General features: G+C 37.4%; 3 protein-coding genes across 4 annotated transcripts; 1 reads left to right on the forward strand and 2 right to left on the reverse strand.

Moving 5' to 3' along the window:
- Nucleotides 1-1,257: 1,257 nt before the first annotated feature.
- sys1 (SYS1 golgi trafficking protein) lies at nt 1,258-4,629 on the forward strand. Of its 2 annotated transcripts, none has more exons than XM_054616959.1 (4): nt 1,258-1,303; nt 3,241-3,503; nt 3,600-3,667; nt 3,882-4,629. In XM_054616959.1, exons 2-4 carry the CDS (start codon nt 3,342-3,344, stop codon nt 4,120-4,122), a joined length of 471 nt encoding a protein of 156 aa, XP_054472934.1. In that variant the 5' UTR covers nt 1,258-1,303; nt 3,241-3,341; the 3' UTR covers nt 4,123-4,629. The 2 variants fall into 2 exon arrangements, with proteins under 2 accessions (XP_054472934.1, XP_054472933.1); XM_054616958.1 differs by having other exon boundaries at nt 1,284-1,407.
- A 4,761-nt stretch (nt 4,630-9,390) lies between these two features.
- Nucleotides 9,391-11,271, reverse strand: LOC129105219 (neuritin-B-like). The gene is made up of 3 exons (XM_054616115.1): nt 11,220-11,271; nt 10,380-10,536; nt 9,391-9,625 (listed from the first exon to the last, which is right to left on the reverse strand). Exons 1-3 carry the CDS (start codon nt 11,269-11,271, stop codon nt 9,391-9,393), a joined length of 444 nt encoding a protein of 147 aa, XP_054472090.1.
- Nucleotides 11,272-13,894: 2,623 nt separating this feature from the next.
- On the reverse strand, nt 13,895-18,936 carry LOC129105703 (translocon-associated protein subunit alpha-like). Its single transcript, XM_054616866.1, has 9 exons — nt 18,808-18,936; nt 17,823-17,941; nt 17,638-17,731; nt 17,336-17,463; nt 16,881-17,015; nt 16,406-16,482; nt 15,388-15,466; nt 14,984-15,077; nt 13,895-14,858 (listed from the first exon to the last, which is right to left on the reverse strand). The coding sequence occupies exons 1-9, from the start codon at nt 18,875-18,877 to the stop codon at nt 14,794-14,796; spliced, it is 861 nt and encodes a 286-aa protein (XP_054472841.1). The 5' UTR covers nt 18,878-18,936; the 3' UTR covers nt 13,895-14,793.
- Between the last annotated feature and the right edge of the window lie 1,371 nt (nt 18,937-20,307).

Raw genomic sequence — 20,307 nt, forward strand, 5'->3', positions numbered from 1 at the left:
TTAAATTATAGACAAAAACAGCCAGTAAGAATGATGGACAAAAAAAATAACAATGAGGTGGCACCATTGTCACATTATTAAATTTGCCCTGACAAAAGATAACATTTACTAACAGTCACACTTTAAATGTTTTTTTTAATTTTATTTTGTTCAGCTTTTTCAAGGACACATTGACATCGGGTACATAGCCATTTAATGATAAATAACAGTACAAAGTCAACGAGACAACAAACAAACAACTCGCAATTTAAAGTTAAATAAACAACAAGATTAAATAGAGAAACAATCAAACTCCCAATAGATATTATGCAAATATACATTTTCAAAAACTTAATTTTGTAGTACAATAGTTTTTAACAGTAAAAAGTCAACAAATTTATGCAAATCACATTTTTCCAAAATATGTGTCGTAGTATGACCAGAAGAAGACCATTGATGTGTGGTGTCATTTTGGTGACAATACACTGCACAACATTGAAGTTATTAGACGTTATTTAATATTTGTGTACTCAATCTATTTTCAGCATTTCACTTTGTAGAGGGTCCTTACACATTTTGTAACAAACATTCATTCATTATAACATAATGTGTTGTCAATGCTTCCTCAAATTGCATTACATAGAACGTATGGAAAGAGATGGAATGATATCAAGATTAAATCCAGATTTTTTTTATGCCATTTTTGAGACCACACGCATCTTAATAAAGAAAGATGAATAGCAATTTTTGATCTTCAAACATCTGGTTCCCAACTGAATTTCCTAATTTATTTTTGAGAAAAGCTTAAATAAAGCAATCAGAAATGTTTTGCAAGCAACACTTTTTAAAAACACTATTTAAATATATTTGTAATAACCCTTGAGGATAAATACATTGCACCCCTCTTGTATTTATTTTCATAACTTATATGTTTATTGTTATTTAACTTGTATGTCATATCTTTATTAGTTTATGTATTACAAACTTGTATTTCAAACATAGACTGTATATGAGATTTACAGGCGACTTGAACGCACCTTTAAATCCTACGGAAAGTAAACCGGAAACGATTTCGAAATAAACGTTGCTCTTAAGTAAAAGGATTTAAAAAAAACATCAAATACTTCATAGAAAGTACAAATGTAGCTATCATGTAATAATTGTTGGATTTCCTCCATAGTTTGCGAGCAGAACAATAATTTCGTGGGAAATTCAGAGCGGATAGTCGCAGTAATACATCTTAGGTATTTTACGCTGAAAGGAAACTGTTAGCGAATAGTTTTACTTCCGGATCCACCGCCGTGACTTCCGTGTTGTTAACAAGGTACCATCGATTACTAGGCCTGAACGGTAAAGTTTAGAAAACAGAAAGCAAACGACGAGTTCATCGTTAATCCGGCTTCCTACTACCCTTGTTACGGTGCTCAGGTCTGTATCAGCTGCCTGTGTGTTAGGGTAAACAGAGGAAACGCTGCCCATCAAGACAACACGCATGCTAGCTTTGGGGTAACTTGTTGGTTAGCTGTTCGTCAGACAGACAGACAGGACTCACTACAGAGCTGCTGTTGTTTCAACCAGCAGTTGAATGTCTGCGTTAACTCGGCTCCTGTGTTCTCTTGATGTGAATGGCACTGGTTGGTTCAGTATTTAAGTCACCAGAGAAACGTGGCTGTAGTTTGCTCCATGAACGCCAACGTCAGCATTGTGTTTGTGTCGCTGGACAGCTGTGCTATACACAGTGGAGGCTAAATAGATTACATTACATTACATTATATTATATTATATTACATTACATTACATTACATGACATTACATTACAGTCATTTAGCAGATGCTTTTATCCAAAGAGACTTATAATAAGTGTCTTCAACATAGGTATTCAAGAGAACTACTAGTCACCAGAAGTCATCAGTGCATCTCCTTTCTTAAACAAGCATCTTAAAGCATAAACCAGAGCAAAAGTACAGTCAGTTAAAATGTTAAAATGTTAAGTACAATCATTTACTCCATATAAAAACTAAGTTGACATATATTTCAAAAGAAATGCATTAACTTTTAATGGAGTAAGTCAATAGTTGTAATCAAAGGTTTTATTCAAGTAAAAAGGTTTACATTACATTATATTACATTACATTACATTACATTACATTACAGTCATTTAGCAGACGCTTTTATCCAAAGCGACTTACAGGAAGTGTATTCAACATAGGTATTCAAGAGAACTACTAGTCACCAGAAGTCATAAGTGCATCTCCTTTCTTAAACAAGCATCTTAAAGCATAAACCAGAGCAAAAGTATAGTGCAGAGGCAGATTACTACGAAAACAATAATTGCAACAGACTAATACGAATATAATAAGTGCTACAAACTACTACGAATAGGATAAGTGCAGTAAACAAATACGAATTCAATAAGTGCAACAACTAATACGAATGCAATAAGTGCTACGAGGAAATAGATACAACAGTGGAGGTTTACACCAGCTATGTGTTGGTCATTGAAAAGACCCTTAACTCTCCTATTATTTTATCACATGCAGAGTTAACTATGCAGTCTATGCATGTTACTAAAATTGCTCAAAAGTATATATGTTGTCTGTTAGAGTTATGTATAGTTATCTTAGTCAACCATGCTCTCATACAGTGCCGGGTTTTTGAATTTACTCCTATTCTTTGGTTTATTATTTACACATTATCCGTTGCCAATCGTTTTATATCAATGCATTTGATATTTTAGCTGTATTCAAAGTTTAATCATGATATGCATTTAAGATAAAAGTTGAAAAAGGGACAAGATTGCATTGTTAACATTTCTGGCCTATTGACAAAGAAACGTTAGTAGTTGATTTTGTGAGGTAACTAAGGATTGTTTGTACTGCTTAAACTATTCACATGTTATGCACATACCAAATTGCCACACACTAATTGCAAAGCTAATAGAGGGTATTTAATTTACACTATCACAGTAGAGCTCATTGTGAGGTCCAGAACTTCACTTTACTGTTTTTATCTAAACACTTCTACCTCATGTAATACCCAAAATAGTGCGCTTTTAGAGCTTAGCCTATTCCAACTGTTTAAATAACAAATGTTTATAAAATACTTTACAGCAGTGCAGTTCTCTGTATTCTTACTGAAATTACTATAATCCTGCAGTCATTGACCTGCTGCTGCTTAATAAAGTTATTGGGCTAACATTAAAAACTGAAGACATGAAATATGTTAATGCATTTCATTAAATTTGACTTTTTTGTATTTCAGGTTTTGAGCTCACACGCGGGTCAAACTCGATGGCCCAGCTGGTAACATTTGGGGCCAGCTGTTAACACACTTTGGACCTGTAAGTGTAACATCAGTTGGCAATGGCCAGTCACTTCCGTAGCTACATCTGGGACCCGGTCCTCATTGTGAGTCAGATTGTGTTGATGCAGTGCATCTACTACAGCTTCTTGGGTCTTTGGTTAGCTGGAGTGGACAGTCTGGTGCAAACCAGTCGGTCACTGGACCAGATCTTCAGCTATGAAGTAAGTTATACAATCTCTGCCAGCTGTGAGACGTATGTTTGTGGCACATTTGTAGACTCTCAAAATGGTATTTAAATCTTTTCTCTCCTTTGGAAGATCCTTGGTTTTGCAACAATGCAGGGCAGGCTCTCAATGATGGCATTCATCTTGAACTCTCTTACCTGGTTAGTAATTTTTTTTTTTTTCTCTGTACATCCAAAGTGATAAGACTTACTAAAATGCTTTTGTTCAAGCATCTCTTGATGAAATGGCATAACAGATTTATTCACAACTGCACAATTAAGGCATTTCACACTAGCAGGAATAAACAATACTGAAAAATATATTTATTTACATAAAAATATAGTGGATAATTTTTCTGTGTCATTTTTCCTGCAGCGCCCTCGGTCTGTGGTTCTTTATCCGTCGGGGGAAACAGTGCCTGGACTTCACAGTCACCGTGCACTTCTTCCATATGATCGGCTGCTGGATCTATAATGCTCATCTTCCATCCGCCCTGTCCTGGTGGCTCGTCAATGTAGCCTGCATGGCGTTGATGGCTGTAATCGGAGAGTACTTGTGCATGCGGACTGAGCTCATGGCTATTCCAGTCAATAGTGGACCCAAATCTAATCTGTGAATTTCTTTCCATACCACGCTGAAAACCTGTGGAGAGTTAAACTGTGTGGAACTCGCTCAGAGGAGGTTTTTCTCTGCTTTCAAAAGAAATGGAGCATGAACCTCCATCAGCGTAGATGTTGGATTTTCAACCATCTTCTCTTCAAGTGATAAACCAGATGAACTGATATATTTATTATTCATAGCTGCCACTAAATGTTGGACAGTAGTCGCTCTGTAGCATATGATACATGCTTTATTGCTTATACAAGCAGATGTCTATTTACACCGTTCTCTGAACCTAATGACTATACATTTTTTATTTTAAGTAATTGCACTTTTGTGTTCATTTTAATTACGTCAGCATGAGCATCCCATTTCCTCATTTTAAGTTTTAGGATTTTTTTTTTGGGATGCTTGCATATCCTAAAATGACAAATTGAAACTTCAGCGCAAATGCAAACACCCTTGTAAATCAGTGATTTATAAGGATGATTTGTTCTCTGTGTTTGTATAATAACAAGCTGGCCGGGTTGGCAAACAAACGTGACCATGATGTTATAGGATATTTTGGATTTTAAATTATAATGTTGCAGTCACTGCATTTCATAGATGTCTATGTGCAAAGTTACCTATCTGAGATTTGATCATGTTTTCTTACGGATGCAACTATAAAGTTAAATGTTGGGTAACAAGTTCAGTATTCATACAGGTATGCTAAAGTTTTATGATACAGTAATCAATGGTGTAAATCCAAATTTAGGAAAAGGTTTTCTGCTTCATAATACATCGTTACTCAGAACTATAAAATCTGGCTTTTTTTACCGTTCTGGATTCATTTAGCACACAATGCTCAGTTTTGGCCTTCCTTGTCAAGCTTGTACAGAATATTACACAGCTTGTGTTGTTTGTCTCTGTCTCTGTATGTCTTGATTTATTATGCAGACATGGGGGCCACTTTGGGGACATTTTGTCAGCCACCAGCTGCGTTCTGACAGCAGACTGTCTGTGTTTCTGTGGGGATGTGAAAGTACTGAAATGTGCAGCACGGTTGGTTTCTGGAACACTTCTCATTTAACGATCGCTTGTAAAACACTCAAATTAACTGCCTATTATTAGAGCACCCGGTCCTGTAACATATACTGGTATATCTTTTTATTCTGTGTGGTGAATGTCAGATCAAATCTTTGCAGCTTTGATAGTCTGGACTATGCAGTGTCTGCTTTTGAAGCACAGGTTGTTGTTTAAAAGCTGTACAATACTTGGACATTATGGTAAATTCACTTATTCGCTTTCTTGGTGAGAGTTAGATGACGATATCAATTATACCACTCTCATGTCCGTCCGTTTAATATAAGACTATTGCCAGGCGTTTTGCTTAGCTGGGAAAAAACTAGTCTGTTGTCCAAAGGTAACTACATTAAACCCTTAAACACCTCTTAAGCTTACTAATTAAAATGTTATGACTCGCTTGAATAAAACTCAAGTTTAAAAATAACAAGATGTACTTTTACCGAGGTTATGTGCTGAACAATTTTTTTGCTGGGTGCAGTGATATCCTGGAGTGTTGGCAACCACAACTTTTCTTCAGTTTTCTTATTGATTAAACAAGAAATAACTTAAATAATCAATAAGCTGTAGAAGTGCTGGTCAGCGTATTTTATTACATTCAGAGCCAGGTTACCTGTTTCCCCTCCATTTCCAGTCTTTATGGCTGCTTGCTGTAGCTTTATATTTGCACAAACATGAGAATGGTGTCAATCCTCTGATCCAAAGAAAGCAAATAAGCGTAAATCTTTCTAAGTCCCCTACTAGTTTTTTAATTTCTTGCAATCGCTGCTCTAAAAGTTTTCAAATGCAATGCCACCTTCGTATTCTTTAACATAAACGTTAGTTTTTAGACTGTGTCAAAATACAAAGAACTTGAAAGATGGACCTATTAATGTTATTACAATTTCTGACTTGTTTCTAGTGCAGAAACATCACAGACAAGTTGTACATATTTTTCCTCCTTTCTGAAGATTTAAATACAGGGTGTTGGCACCAACATCAAGGAATTATATTGCAAGTACTTTTGTGCATATGCTGTTTAATAAAACACTACCAGTTCATATGGATGCTTGTAAATCTCAGTCAGGAAACAGTAGGCGAGAAAATAATTGGCCATTATGCTTCAGACGTCAAAGATGGGTCCTCTAATGAGGGGCACGCCACAAGCGTGTTGTTAGATCTCTGAAAGCTTTCCACCCCGGGCACAGATCCTTCACTTTCTCCAACTGTCTCTTCTGGAAGTGTCCAGGTGGAAAGAAGCAGATGGGAAAAGTACTAACGAGAAAAACTATTGGTTGAAATCCTCATTAACAACCCTTTGCTTCAGGGAGGGCTAAAAACAGAAACTCTGTAGTAAGTGAGACATACAGCAGAAGACAAACTGCATCGATTAAAGGCTCCACTATTTTACTCTTTTGTGTTTCTAGATCTTTGCTATCCATTATTTTGCTGAAGGTGCTGCACACACACACACACACACACTATGTTTTAAACATGGCGCTTTATTATTACAAACACATTACTTTGCCATATATTGCTTTATACAGTCTTGTAAATAGTGTGCTTTTCTATCAGTAAACTGAAAAAAACATTTATATCAAACTTGCATTTACATAAAGAAGTTCTTTCCATGTTTAAACTGTCATAAGGGGTTTATTTCTTATGTTATAATGCTTATGATAACATTCATTTTCATGCTTTTTTCAACAGCATACAAAGGGATTAAAGTCCTCTCTTAAATAAGTGATCGTACATATTGCTCATGCTTTGAGGACATCACAACTGTTTTTGTATTCTCACCACCAGACACACGATGGATGACATAATGCGAGCATGAAATCAATAGAAACAACTAGAACAAACATGCTGAGGTGGAGGTGGGTGGGTGATGAATCTGCATAAAAAGGATGCTGATACTCTGAGGAGCTATAGCCTAACTTCATGCACAGATTAATACCACCGTACACATTGTCCAAGGTGAAATCAACATACTGTTCATTATTCTGAAGCACTGTCACTAAATGTATCATGCATTTGGGATCAAAGAGATAATGCCTATGAGGACTATCAGGATTAAAGGAAATATGCAAATTATGACACAGTTTTGGAAAAACAAACAAAACAAATCAATGCTTTCACTCATTAATTCTCAGTATACTCAGTACAGAAAACACCAAATTCTGTGAAGAAAATGTAACCTTAATATTGATTTCATAGTGATTGAACCACCATTATAATTAGTATTATATCACATGGCTTATAGCTTAATGTGTCAAATGAGTGGGAATGATGCCAGATATATTTTTATGGACTGCAACACTTTATTCTGTTGAGATTCACAACAGTCGTTCTTGGCTGCTTTTGAAGCTTCAAATCAAGTCAGGATTTCTCAAAATGAGATTGATTAAAAGCATTAAATAGATAATTGAGCAGCACAGTTAATCTGTTTTATTTGATATCATAATTATGCAATGCATTAATGGGTCTACCATAAATTGAAATGCTATTGATACAAAAGCGATTATGGAATTCTTTTTACAAAAATAAGCTTTTGCTTTGACTTTAGTTTACCTATAGCTGTTTAAAATTGAAATAAATAATTTCTTCTTTGAAAATCTCTGTCATAATCCAATATACTGTATGAAATACTTTTTGTATTAAGTACTTAGAGTACTTTAAAAAGTTTTAGTAATATCGTGCTAATTGCAAGTGAGCATTTTTACACAAAGTGGATCAGGTATTAATGAAACAACACTGAACATTCACACCTAAGATTTCCTTTTTCTACACAAACATCAACAGGTCAGAAGTTTGATCGATCATAAGACTGAACCAAAGTGTGGGAAGAAGCTCCGAGAGAGCAAAGAGGAGAAGTGAAGGTGTGAGGTTGTGTCAACATGTTGGTTTTTGGTGTCTTTATAGCAGCCGTGCAACATCAACCACGATGGGCTTAAGTGTTGGAGGGGCAAAGTATTATACAAGTGGCTTGATTGTCACTTACACAAACATTTACTACACTTGGAAACAGATTAAAGGAGCATTTGGCATATAATACACCTGAAAGTTGTTTAGTTGCTAGCTTTAGTTTGATTAAGTCTGTCAGATTAATGCCTGGTTATGTATTAGGCTTTGTCCTTTCACGGATTAATAAATTGACAAAATATTCAAATTGTTTCTTAACGACTGAGATAAAAGATTGCTAAGATATTGTTGTTACTTTTTTGTGACATGCTCCTTTAAATGTTTTCTTGCAATTTGACAGCTATAACATCACGATAGATTGGCTGTACATATACAAATTTACTAATTCAATTTCTTAAATTTGCTTTCTTGTCGAGCAGCAGATGGGACAATCGATCACACTCTTATGTCCGTACAATAAATGTAAAGCCACGGCTAAAGGCCGGTTAACTTGGCGTCGCTAAAGGACAAGGGAACAGGAGGAAACAGATAACCCAGCTCCGTCCAAAGGTAACAAAACCCCCCTCTGGTCATACCTTAAACTCACTAATTAACTTTTAGGTTGTTTAAATCCGTAAAAAAGTGTAAAAAAGTACAAGTTAGCCGTGTGGTAAGCTAAGCTAACTAGCTACTGGCAGTGTCTTTACATTTAGCGTACCGACTTGACAGTGTTAAAGATCTGCTCCGAGGACACCCAATTATTCCTTCAACTATCATAAACCCATACAATACAGGGAGAGGGCAAACATTAACACACTGCTGTCTTAGAATATAATGAAAACCAGGACAATTTCTCAAATACTGTTTTAAAAAAGGACCTACGGGTTGAATCCACAAAAACTGAACATGATAATGTTCATAAATATAGTATTCATTGCATTAGATTTTACAGGTGATCATGATATTGCGTCCACTCCTTGTATATAGGTAACCCAGAGCCACAGGTGTCTGGCTGTTTGTATCTGAAATCCCTTGAATACTTGGCGGGTTTGCCTTAGTCTGCCTGGACTGATGAGTTGGCTGAAATGTAGTTTTCTCAACTACAGTACTCTATCAGTTTCTAGACATAAGGGAGGTTTCAAACATTATTCATTGCAGAAAATATTGATTGGCCAGCCACAGACCCGCATGGCTCTGAGACAAAATAATCCTTATTATTCAAACACTCATCCCTTTTAAATCCTTGGCTTTAAGGTTGAACTCAGGAGGACTGAACCCAGAGGAATTTGAGGCCCTTGTCATCACCCCTCCCATCTCCTCACCCCCACCCCGCCCTGATTTATACTAGGAACCAGTTGGGCCCAGCCATGATCAGCACGCCTATCAGGGGTAGAATAAGGGCAGTGAGAGGTGAACTTATGCTGGGCGAGGAGCTGGGGCTGCACAGGTCGAACAGACTTCCCTGGAACTGCATCTTCATGGAGTCCCGCTTCAGATTCTCCCAGATGGAGCTGACTTCCTCCTTACAGTCGGACAGCGCTCTGAGGGCACATGTGTGGAAGTCTTCCCAGTGGCTGTGGCAAACAAAGCATTATCAGATCAACGCTGCGTCTGCCATTTCACTCAAGAATCCATCCTGGCTACAGACTGCAGACGTGCACTGGCTGTCTCGGATTAATTTGCTTGCCAGTAATCTATCACTCAGACGGTTATGGTGGCTTCAAGTAAGTCAAACTCAGCTTTAATTACCATGGCAACTGCATCAGAGAGTGAAACAATATCGCAGATGATATTGCAAGAGGGCCATTTCCAACAGAAGGCTTAGGTGTAAATCTTTGTCTTAAATATACTGCGAAGGGGTTGTAGAGTGCATGCCGTAACAATGACAAAAAACGTCCCCGGAATTTCATTACTGCTGCAGCAAAGTCATACATTATTTAGTACAATGGCTCAGTGTCTCAGCACCATTCATTTCTCTATTCTCCCTCTGAGATCATGGCATCTGCTCTTTTTCTCTCCAGCGTTTTATCAGAAGATGCACACTTCATACTGTACCCGTCTGTATTCATTCACTAAATCATGCATTATTTCATACTTTTTGTACTGAAATACAGTTTTGTGCACAGTGCTGTAGATCAGCGTCTTTTACTTAAAGTTTTTATTAGAGCCCATCTCAGTTGCTTTGTCTTTCAGTTCTCGCCTTCTCCGGTTAAAAGTGACTTTAGCTGTTTAGGTATAAACATGCCCATTTAATTCGGGATGTCCCATGTGCACAAGTTGGTACTGGATGCTGTTCACACACTCACTCAATCATAAAGCTATTATCACCTGCAGACGGCGTCGACTCCCCTCTCGCTGGTCACATTCTCTTGGTAGTTGTCCATGCTCTGTCCCAGCTCCAGGACACAATCAGAAAAGTCCTTATAAATGTTCTCACACTTCACATCTACATGTGAGTCTCCTGACACCACTAGGGACAGGAATACTGAAAAACACACACAGGTGATGACTTAGTTGATTTTATAGGCACAAGCAAAATAGCCTAATTTTTTTAGGTAATTTGGTCATTTACTTCTGTGTGGAACAGTCTCTGTCTGGTTTATCTTTCTCTACCATCTCCACACTTCAAATACTGCTCATGATCATGCAACTTTTTTCACAAAAACACAATATTTCATTCAATTTGTGTTTGATTTTGTTGAGTCATAAGTATATTCAAACGTTTTTAACATTGCTTTTTGCAATCCTGTCGTCTGAACTCAACTTTAGGCAAATGTCAGTGGGCTGTTAATGGCAGATGTTACCACAGATAATAATCCTGACAACTGCATCCCATATGTTTCTTCCACAAAATGCCAAAACGTGTAGAATACACAATAATGTGCAAGAGAATGCAAAAATAAGCACAATTTAGGCAGTGAATATTAGTAAAAGTGGCCTTTAAAAAATAAATCAGTTTGATGTTTTTTTTTAGATGTATTTTTGGATGTTGCACACCACCTAAGTACAGACAGCCAGTCTCTGTCGTCGATGGGTGTACTGCATCCATCACCAACACTGATGGAGATGAATAAAGATTACAATCATGGCGTGACATTTCTGATGCAAAGGGAGATAAAGAAACGGTGTCAGGCAGTCCTCCATCGGAAGTGTCTTGAGATATCTTACCCAAGGCAAACGGAAGGATCCCTCCGATCTTCGTCGACATGAAAAATCCCATTTCATCCCATTTCAAGCCAAGCGGAGGGCTGCGGAGCTGAATCACAAGGAACCGATTTAACTGCCCATTATGGATGTGTGTCGGTGTGTGTCGGTGTGTGTCGGTGGTGTCGGTGGGTGTGTATCCAGTCTTTCCCTGCTCCGGCCGGCTGCTGACGTTACCTGCCCCCTGCTGTGCGCTGAGCTCATCTCTCTCCTCAGCACCGGACAGCTCTCACCTCCCCGAGAGGAACCACCAGAGGGCTTTACAATCTGTACACATGAGACATCCTTTTTATTTTATTGTATAGTATGTGTATTTATTGTCTGTGTAGTTGTATAGTATGTGTATTTATTGTCTGTTTTGTATGTGTATTTATTGTATAATATGTGTATTTATTGTCTGTGTAGTTGTATAGTATGTGTATTTATTGTCTGTGTAGTTGTATAGTATGTGTATTTATTGTCTGTGTGTCCTTACACCCTCAGCTGTGTATAGTATGTGTTTCCCCAGGGGATCAATAAAGGAATATAATAATATCCTCTGTCCTTAGACCCTGACATCCTCTGTCCTTAAAGGACCCTCACATCCTCTGTCCTTAGACCCTCACATCCTCTGTCCTTACACCCTCACATCCTCTGTCCTTACACCCTCACATCCTCTGTCCTTAGACCCTCACCTCCTCTGTCCTTAGACCCTCACATCCTCTGTCCTTACACCCTCACATCCTCTGTCCTTACACCCTCACCATCCTCCTCTGTCCTTACACCCTCACATCCTCTGTCCTTACACCCTCACATCCTCTGTCCTTACACCCTCACATCCTCTGTCCTTACACCCTCACATCCTCTGTCCTTACACCCTCACATCCTCTGTCCTTCCTCTGTCCTTAGACCCTCACATCCTCTGTCCTTCCCTCACATCGGCACAGGAAAAACTCCCCTAAAAACCCCTTTAACAGGGAGAAAAAAGGAAGAAACCTCTGGGAGAACGACAGAGGAGGGATCCTTCTCCAGGATGGACAGAATGCAATAGATGTCATGTGTACAGAATGAGCAGCATAACAGAGATACAACACATTCAATGTATATGACATAAATGATTCATATAATAAGACTACTTATAATAACAGCAGCAATTATTACAGTAGAATTATAGTTATGAAAATAGGGATAGTAATGTGATTAATAATAATAATGGAAGTAGCAGTGGGTGTCAGTCGGCTCACAGCAGGAGGCACGACTACGGTCCAGGTACCACAACATTCATTCATGGAAACCTGCAGAACGAGAAAGCAAAAGGGCTTCAGGGTGGAAGTAAAGCTAAAATGCTTAATGGTACAGGTAATAGTAATAGTAATGTGACTAGTAATAATAATGGTGGTAGCAGTGGGTGTCAGTCGGCTCACAGCAGGATGCACGACTACGGTCCAACAACACTCCTGCTTCACATGGAGGACTCTCAGGATGCCCCTGCTTGTTATCTGACACTTACTCGTACTTTATAGATAATATCTGATGTTATCTCAATGTCGAAGCTCCTCTCTATTCTTACAGTGCATAGCTGCCTTTTTATTACAAGTGTATTATATAGTCCATGTGTTTCAAAGTTAAATCTCATCCTGTCCACACCACCATGCAAAGATTAAGTACATTTTAAAAGTTGCATTATTTTCTCATTTTGGGAAGCAGTAATTTGGTAGGTTTATAGGGGTAAACAGATTTCTGTTATATAGACTGTTATTTTGAGTTTAAAGGTATGTGCGTCCATCCCATCATTATCATATAAGCATAAGGCATATAGAAAATGTTGCTATGGGGATATAGAAATAAATGATTAAATGAGTGCATAAGCAAATGCAATATGCACACATTACACGGATAGACACAGAAACTTTATTTGATTAGCAGTTATATGTCCTGATGTTTCTACTCCTATACAGATGTACTAAATAAAAAAATAAGTATTTTATTTCAGATGCATTAAACCTGTGTACAACTTGCACATTACTGTATGTTCAGTAAACCTGCTGGTTGAAGGGATACACAAATTTAGCATTTATTTGGAATACATTTATTGAAGTAGACCAAAAAGAAACAATCTCTTTTAATCAATGTCTTGTTACTTTGTGCCACATTACATAGTTCATTACATGAAACCTGTAAAATGTAGGCTTAACGTTGTGCAAACTCTCTGTGGCTCAAAATGTCATGTCATCACAGCTGCAACGATTAATACATTAATTGATTAGTTGATGTTTAAATAATTTAAAAAGCAAAAATATGATGATCCAGATTGTCAAACAGGAGAATGTTCTTCTTTTCCTTATCTTAACATCATAAATTGAACATCTGTTCATCTGTTGATCAGTTGGATCGGGTTTGGACTGGATCTGATGACTTTAGGCTCTGGGAAAGTGTGATGGGCAGTTTTCATTGTTTCGGATGTTTTTTGACCCAAACCATTATTTGATTATGAAAATAATTGTTAGTTGCAACCCTACATGTCAATTCCTTTCAGAATTCTTTGAGTGACACCATCCACATTTTACCCAAACTCTGTGTAGTTGGTTGCACAAACCACAACTGTCAGAGAAGGCAGAAGACAACAGTTTTTAAGTGAGCAACTAATGGGACACAGTACACTTTGTTGACCCTTTTATTGTCTTTTGAAAACATATTTTTCTCCCAAAAGAAATGGCATGCAATCTGGCAGATTGCACCAACAGCACTTAGTAAAGAGTTTGGAATGTTTAACCAAGGAGAAGTTACCGTACAACACGGAGAAAAAAAAAACAGGTAAACTAAACCTGCAGAAACCTCAAGAGAACACTGTTTAATATATGTTGTGAATGCAGCTGCCATTGCTCCACTGAAAAACATTTATTTACTTCAACTTCATTCTATATGTGACTGGATGGTAAAAGGAGAGGGGTATCAGTGGGAAACCTTTTAATCAATTGCATCTACATTTTTCTTAACATTAAGTCTTTGCTGGGCACCACAGATACAGTGCAGAAAGGCACAATGGTGTTTACATGATATAGAAGAGGCAGATTCACCTCATTCAACAAATGAAAAGGGAATGATTTGAAACCTAAAAATGAAGATAACAAATCTCCAAAATAAAAAGTAATTTAACTATGACTTGACAGCATTCATAAAGCCAGCAAGTTGATTTATTCTGCTCTGTTTTCGGGGCAGTTTTTACCACAATCGCTTTGTTTTCCACAAAAAGTTTAATGACTTATTGGTTCATCTCTTATCAAATCTCACACATACATACTGATAAAAAAGTCCCTTTAAAATTGGACTGTAGTTCAGTCCTGTTAGTGTCTAAATGGCCTTGCTCTGATCAGAGCAGTAGAGTCCAGGATGCTCTCTGGTGGTTGTTCCAGCAGGATGAGATCCACACAAACATCAGAAACTCGCTGCTCGGGTTGGAAATGTTGGTCCATTGTAAATGGGAATCGGGTTACCACGGCGAGGAAAATAGCTTTAAAAGCCTGATGGACAGTATGATGATGGATGGAAACGGACAGTTTTATTGATCTGCTCCAGCTGCCCTATTGGTTCGTTTCCGTGGAGATGCTTTAGGGGAGGCCTTGTCTGTAAGACAGGATGCAAAAAACACAAAAACAATTTCATGGAGAGTTACAGTAATGTGAGCTAACAAATAATTTGTCTGGTTTATCTGTTATTACTTGTAACAGTTGGGATAAAACTGAACATACTCATGACATTGAGAGTCTCCTGAGGAATCCAGCTGATGTCCACATCGCTCATCCCACCAGTGCCCTTCTCTATTTTCACCGGGATTCTCTTTTTCTGCAATAAGACAATTTAAAAGACAACATGTCTAATTTAGAAAACATTTTATCCATCAGCCTGCTTCAATATCAATGTCTCCCTGTCTAAGGAGAATATTTCACAGGGAGGAGGATGGACGACACCCTTAGTTAATGTGCACTCTATTCCTTTTGCTGCCATTGACTTCACACACAGGAAATATTCTATTACAATTGCATTGGTAAAACAGAGTGAATCACTCAACCCATCTCCCAAGTACATCATTAAGACCAAACATACATATCTTAACTTGATTAATAAAAGCAGCCGATAGAAGACAAACACATACCGTCCTCGTCTCCAGGACCTGGTACACCCCAAAGAGCATTAGGGACACCAGTCCAGCCAGGAAGATGTACAAGAACATCCTGCAGGAAAAAAAATAGTGCGTATAGTAGTATAATAGTGTGTAGTAATGATTTCTTTTTTTATAAGGGGACGGAAGAGCATACCATAATCTTTAAGTTATGCATGGCTACTGGCTGACTGAATACACAATGTAGAGTTTACTGTACTTACATACCAAACTAATAAATGGTCACAATGTGAAGCCATCTATGTTTCAATTTTTTGGGGGGCTGATGCAATTTATTTAAATATCTATAGCAACCAAGCAAGTTGAAGACTGAGATATTAAAACATTTCTATAACCTTTCCTAAATATTCTGCTGTTGATTTAATGAATACTAAATGCAAATTATATAGAAAAGCAAACAAGCCATTAAAAAAATAACAATATTCAAGCAAATAGCTCCCGTTGTCAGCAACTGAAAAGTTTTATCATAAAGACCAGTTTAACAAAATTGGCCCATTTCTACCCTTAAAAGACTTTCAAGTGATCAGTATTTCACACATATTCGGATTGGTTTTGAGATTTTAGGAGGCAAAACACTTTGCTTTGCTTGAATAAATTGCTGGTGACAGTTTCTGCCTCTTGCACCAGCAGCACAATTCTGACAACTAATCTCTTTGTGCCAATTTCACACCTCCTTTTTACAGGTTCTCACATGTGCTGCAATAGACTAGGAAGGCTGGTATTGTGAAGCCTTAGAGAGCTGCATGTAAGAGACCTTTCAAATAAGTAATAGGTGGGCAAATAATTTGATTTACACAAAATTTACATAAAACTGAGATGCAGATATTGGTTTAATATGTCAACTTACTGATTTAGTAATTGTGGTGCTACTTTATAGCGTGCTGTCTTCATTACATTTTTTGCAGTGAAATAATATGAAAGAGCAAAAACTTCATCCACCTTTTCTTTAACAAGTATGTACGTGATAGAACATGATAGAAGAAAGCCTTACGTTTCTCCGTCTATTCCCTCTTCTAGCTCGGTGATGGTGACAGTCTGGTTGTAGATGGCAGTCTGAAACACGTTGCCCTGGCGAAAAAAAATTAAAACTAGTAAGCAAAAACTTTAAGTGAACTTTCAAGAACTTTCTTTTTTAGAGCTGCACTCAGCGTCTGTCACATCATTCGTTAATAGCATGAAAACAACAGTCAAAGCTCAGCAGGAAGAAAATAATGACAGTAAGGAGCCACCAGTCGTCCCAATTATACAAAAAAACAACAACATAAAAGACAAACTGCTTTGCTGACAATGACTAATTAGGTATTAGTTTTCATGAATAATCTAAATTTGAGGTGGGCTGTGAAAAACCTTCCTGCGTCTGACATCATCGCACTACATCTTTTCTCTAAAACGTGAAGCTGAACAGACCTCAAGCACCACAACCACAAATATACATTTTATAAATAAATAATGAAAAACCTTTTTACCTCAGTGTCAAGATAGTTCAGGAGGATAACAAGACCAAACGGGCGCCCCGCCATGGGCTGAGCTGGAATGAAGGAGTACTCGAAGGAGGCCTGAGCCTGGGGCGGCACCACGGTGCTCAGAGGCAACGCTGTGAACTACACAACACACACATCATTCAGAAACATACACAAACCCATACATTAGATACATAAATAAAAATCAATGGTGTAGATTTTTTCTTAACTTCCACTACTCAATCAATGTGTGCAATTGTAATGGTTTTATTTATCCTATGCAGGTATTTTATTAACCTCTATATTGTTCAGAATCCTATTTTAACATACTCTAATACAATCCCATCCCAAAAACTTTGAAACACATATTGAGGACTTTTGGATCATCTCAAAATGAAAACAAATCAGCAAATTATCACATTCTTGTATGTTTGTTTGTTTTTATGATAGAATAAACTTACGTTCTGGATGTAGAACTGGAAGTCTTGGGGGTAACGGAAGGAGGCCTCCAACGACTGAACAGTGAAAGCCTGACTTCCCTTGTTGGTGAAACCCACCAGGAACCTCACAATTTCATTGGCAGGAAACTCTAAAATTATAAATACAAATAAATATAACGTAAAAGGCATAAAAACGATTAAAGTACGACTTATAAAATGAAGGAACAAAGCCACAGATTTGCCGAATATGTCTCACTATAAAACTCTTGGAAGATATATTCACTTAGTGTGAATGAAATCTTGAAGAAAAGATCCGAACCCACCTTCTCCTGTCGTGAAGAGGATGGTTGTTTCGGCATCAGGGTTAGAGGATATCAGTTTATCAGCTCCTTCATCAGAGTCTTCTTCGTCTCCATCCTGAAGAGGAACATCACATGACATCGTCTTTCGATCATCAGCATTTAAATCTATGGTTGGATATACTACTGCATGATAAAAACATACATACCATGGGTTGCATCTGATCTTCCTCAACGAGCACCTCTTCTTCGTCTTCCTCCTCATCTACTGCAGCTTCTGGGTCCTCAGCAATGTCCTCAGCAGAGTCTGAGTCTGCGGAGACATGGCCTGCACACAACGGTATGAGTTATGGTTTAACCATCATAGGAAATAATGTTGATAAATGTTATATTGTCCAGAATTTTGAGCATCGTCCCATTTTTGTGTTTTCCTGGTATTTCCAAACTTTTTTGGTAGTTTGATTTTCTCGGCTAGCATCTTTTAACAAAATAGATAATGAACTCATATCAACATTAACTGATAGTTTTCTTTCACACCACTTTTTTGTGTGAATACAATACAACACAACCATGTTTTGCAGAGAAACAAAAGTGTGGCTGTGAAAAAAATTTGGGAGAACATTATGATTTGCTCTTATGAAAAAAAATGACAATGTAGCCCAATATAATTGGAATACTACACACCAGTAAGGCCCTTCAGCAAACCAATCAATGAATACTATGTTTCAAAGTGATGAGTATTGCTGCTAGTTACATGTAATGTAAAATGAATGGATGGATCTCATTTTAAACAATGTAACTGTGGAGACATTGTGAAAAACGTTCCCTGTCTGCAGATAAAACACTAGTTTGCCATTTGAAAGTAAAGAGACACAATAAACACAAACACACAGAGAGGAACCATCTGATCTATGCTGACGTGTCCCTGCAGCAGCGAGACCTTCACTTCTGCTGCATCCACCAGGACTTTTAGACTTTTTCTAAAAAAGAATCACTTCTAAAGCTCACAAACGAGATACAACTTTGTCATAACTATGAATAAACTTGTGAACAAAACGTCTGTACATTGACGTCAGTGAAGCAGCAGTGGAGACGTGACTATGCCACGTCAATATATATAATATATCTACATGTGAGGCTGTCTAAGCGTTGTTAACTGAGCAGAGATGAACCGAAACTAAGAGTATGACCTACCGATGGACAGCAGGCCACAGGGGAAGGCCAGCACGAACAGCAGCAGGAGTCTGGATCCGAATTTGAACATTTTGTCGGAGAGAGAGGCTGAAGTTAGTAACACATCAGCGTTCAGGAGAGAGAGGACAACAGGAGGAGGAGGAGGAGGAGGAGGAGGAGGTGTTAGAGGAGGAAGACCCGCCTTCTAGGTATGTCTGAGGCCCGGGAGGAGGGCCACTGGCCTGGGTGGTGTTCTGTCGGTTTAACTCATGGAGACAAACTGTCAAAATATGCAAAAACTCTCTCACATTTTTGCTTTCAAACAATATTGTGCAACTTAACTGTTTGTCCTTCAAAGTTACTCGTTTGTAGACTTTTATTCTTATCAAATAATGATAATAATTCTATCTTTATTTTGTTGTATAGTATGTGTATTTATTGTCTGTGTAGTTGTATAGTATGTGTATTTATTGTCTGTGTAGTTGTATAGTATGTGTATTTATTGTCTGTGTAGTTGTATAGTATGTGTATTTATTGTCTGTGTAGTTGTATAGTATGTGTATTTATTGTCTGTGTAGTTGTATAGTATGTGTATTTATTGTCTGTGTAGTTGTATAGTATGTGTATTTATTGTCTGTGTAGTTGTATAGTATGTGTATTTATTGTCTGTGTAGTTGTATAGTATGTATGTGTATTTATTGTCTGTGTAGTTGTATAGTATGTGTATTTATTGTCTGTGTAGTTGTATAGTATGTGTATTTATTGTCTGTGTAGTTGTATAGTATGTGTATTTATTGTCTGTGTAGTTGTATAGTATGTGTATTTATTGTCTGTGTAGTTGTATAGTATGTGTATTTATTGTCTGTGTAGTTGTATAGTATGTGTATTTATTGTCTGTGTAGTTGTATAGTATGTGTATTTATTGTCTGTGTCTGTGTAGTTGAGCTGCTGCAACACTTGAATTTCCCCCATGGGGATCAATAAAGGAATATAATAATAATAATAATAGTTGACTTTTGCTCATTTTGCTTTTATTTTGTTGCACAGTACAGTTTGGTTCTGCACTTGTCAGCACAATAGTTCATTACAACAGATAAGGGTGAGCTTGTAGCGCAGCAGTATATTCTCTTTATTAAAAAAATGTCCTTTTATATAGCAAACATTATTTTTGTTATTTTTGTTTATGTGATAAATAGCAGTCCTTGAATGCTTCCATAATACTTCTACTTAACGGAATTTAGATGCATGTTTTGCATCTAAACAATGTAAGTATTTAAAAAAAAAGATGAATTGTTGTAGAATGAAGTTCTCATGAGTATGTTAAGTACAATAAGCTTTCTTCAATAGACACAGAAATGACATGCTTTTTACATGCTCGTGCATCAGTAATATAATGCTATACAATTATATAATCCGGGTTACTCTGGTCCTGATAAGAACTTTTACTGCTCATATAGCACTTTAAATGTGTTTTGCTGATTGGATAGATTGCTATAAAAAATCCTTGAGACCATGAGGTTA

The sequence above is a fragment of the Anoplopoma fimbria genome, chromosome 17 (genome assembly GCF_027596085.1).
Source record: "Anoplopoma fimbria isolate UVic2021 breed Golden Eagle Sablefish chromosome 17, Afim_UVic_2022, whole genome shotgun sequence".
NCBI lineage: Eukaryota > Metazoa > Chordata > Actinopteri > Perciformes > Anoplopomatidae > Anoplopoma > Anoplopoma fimbria.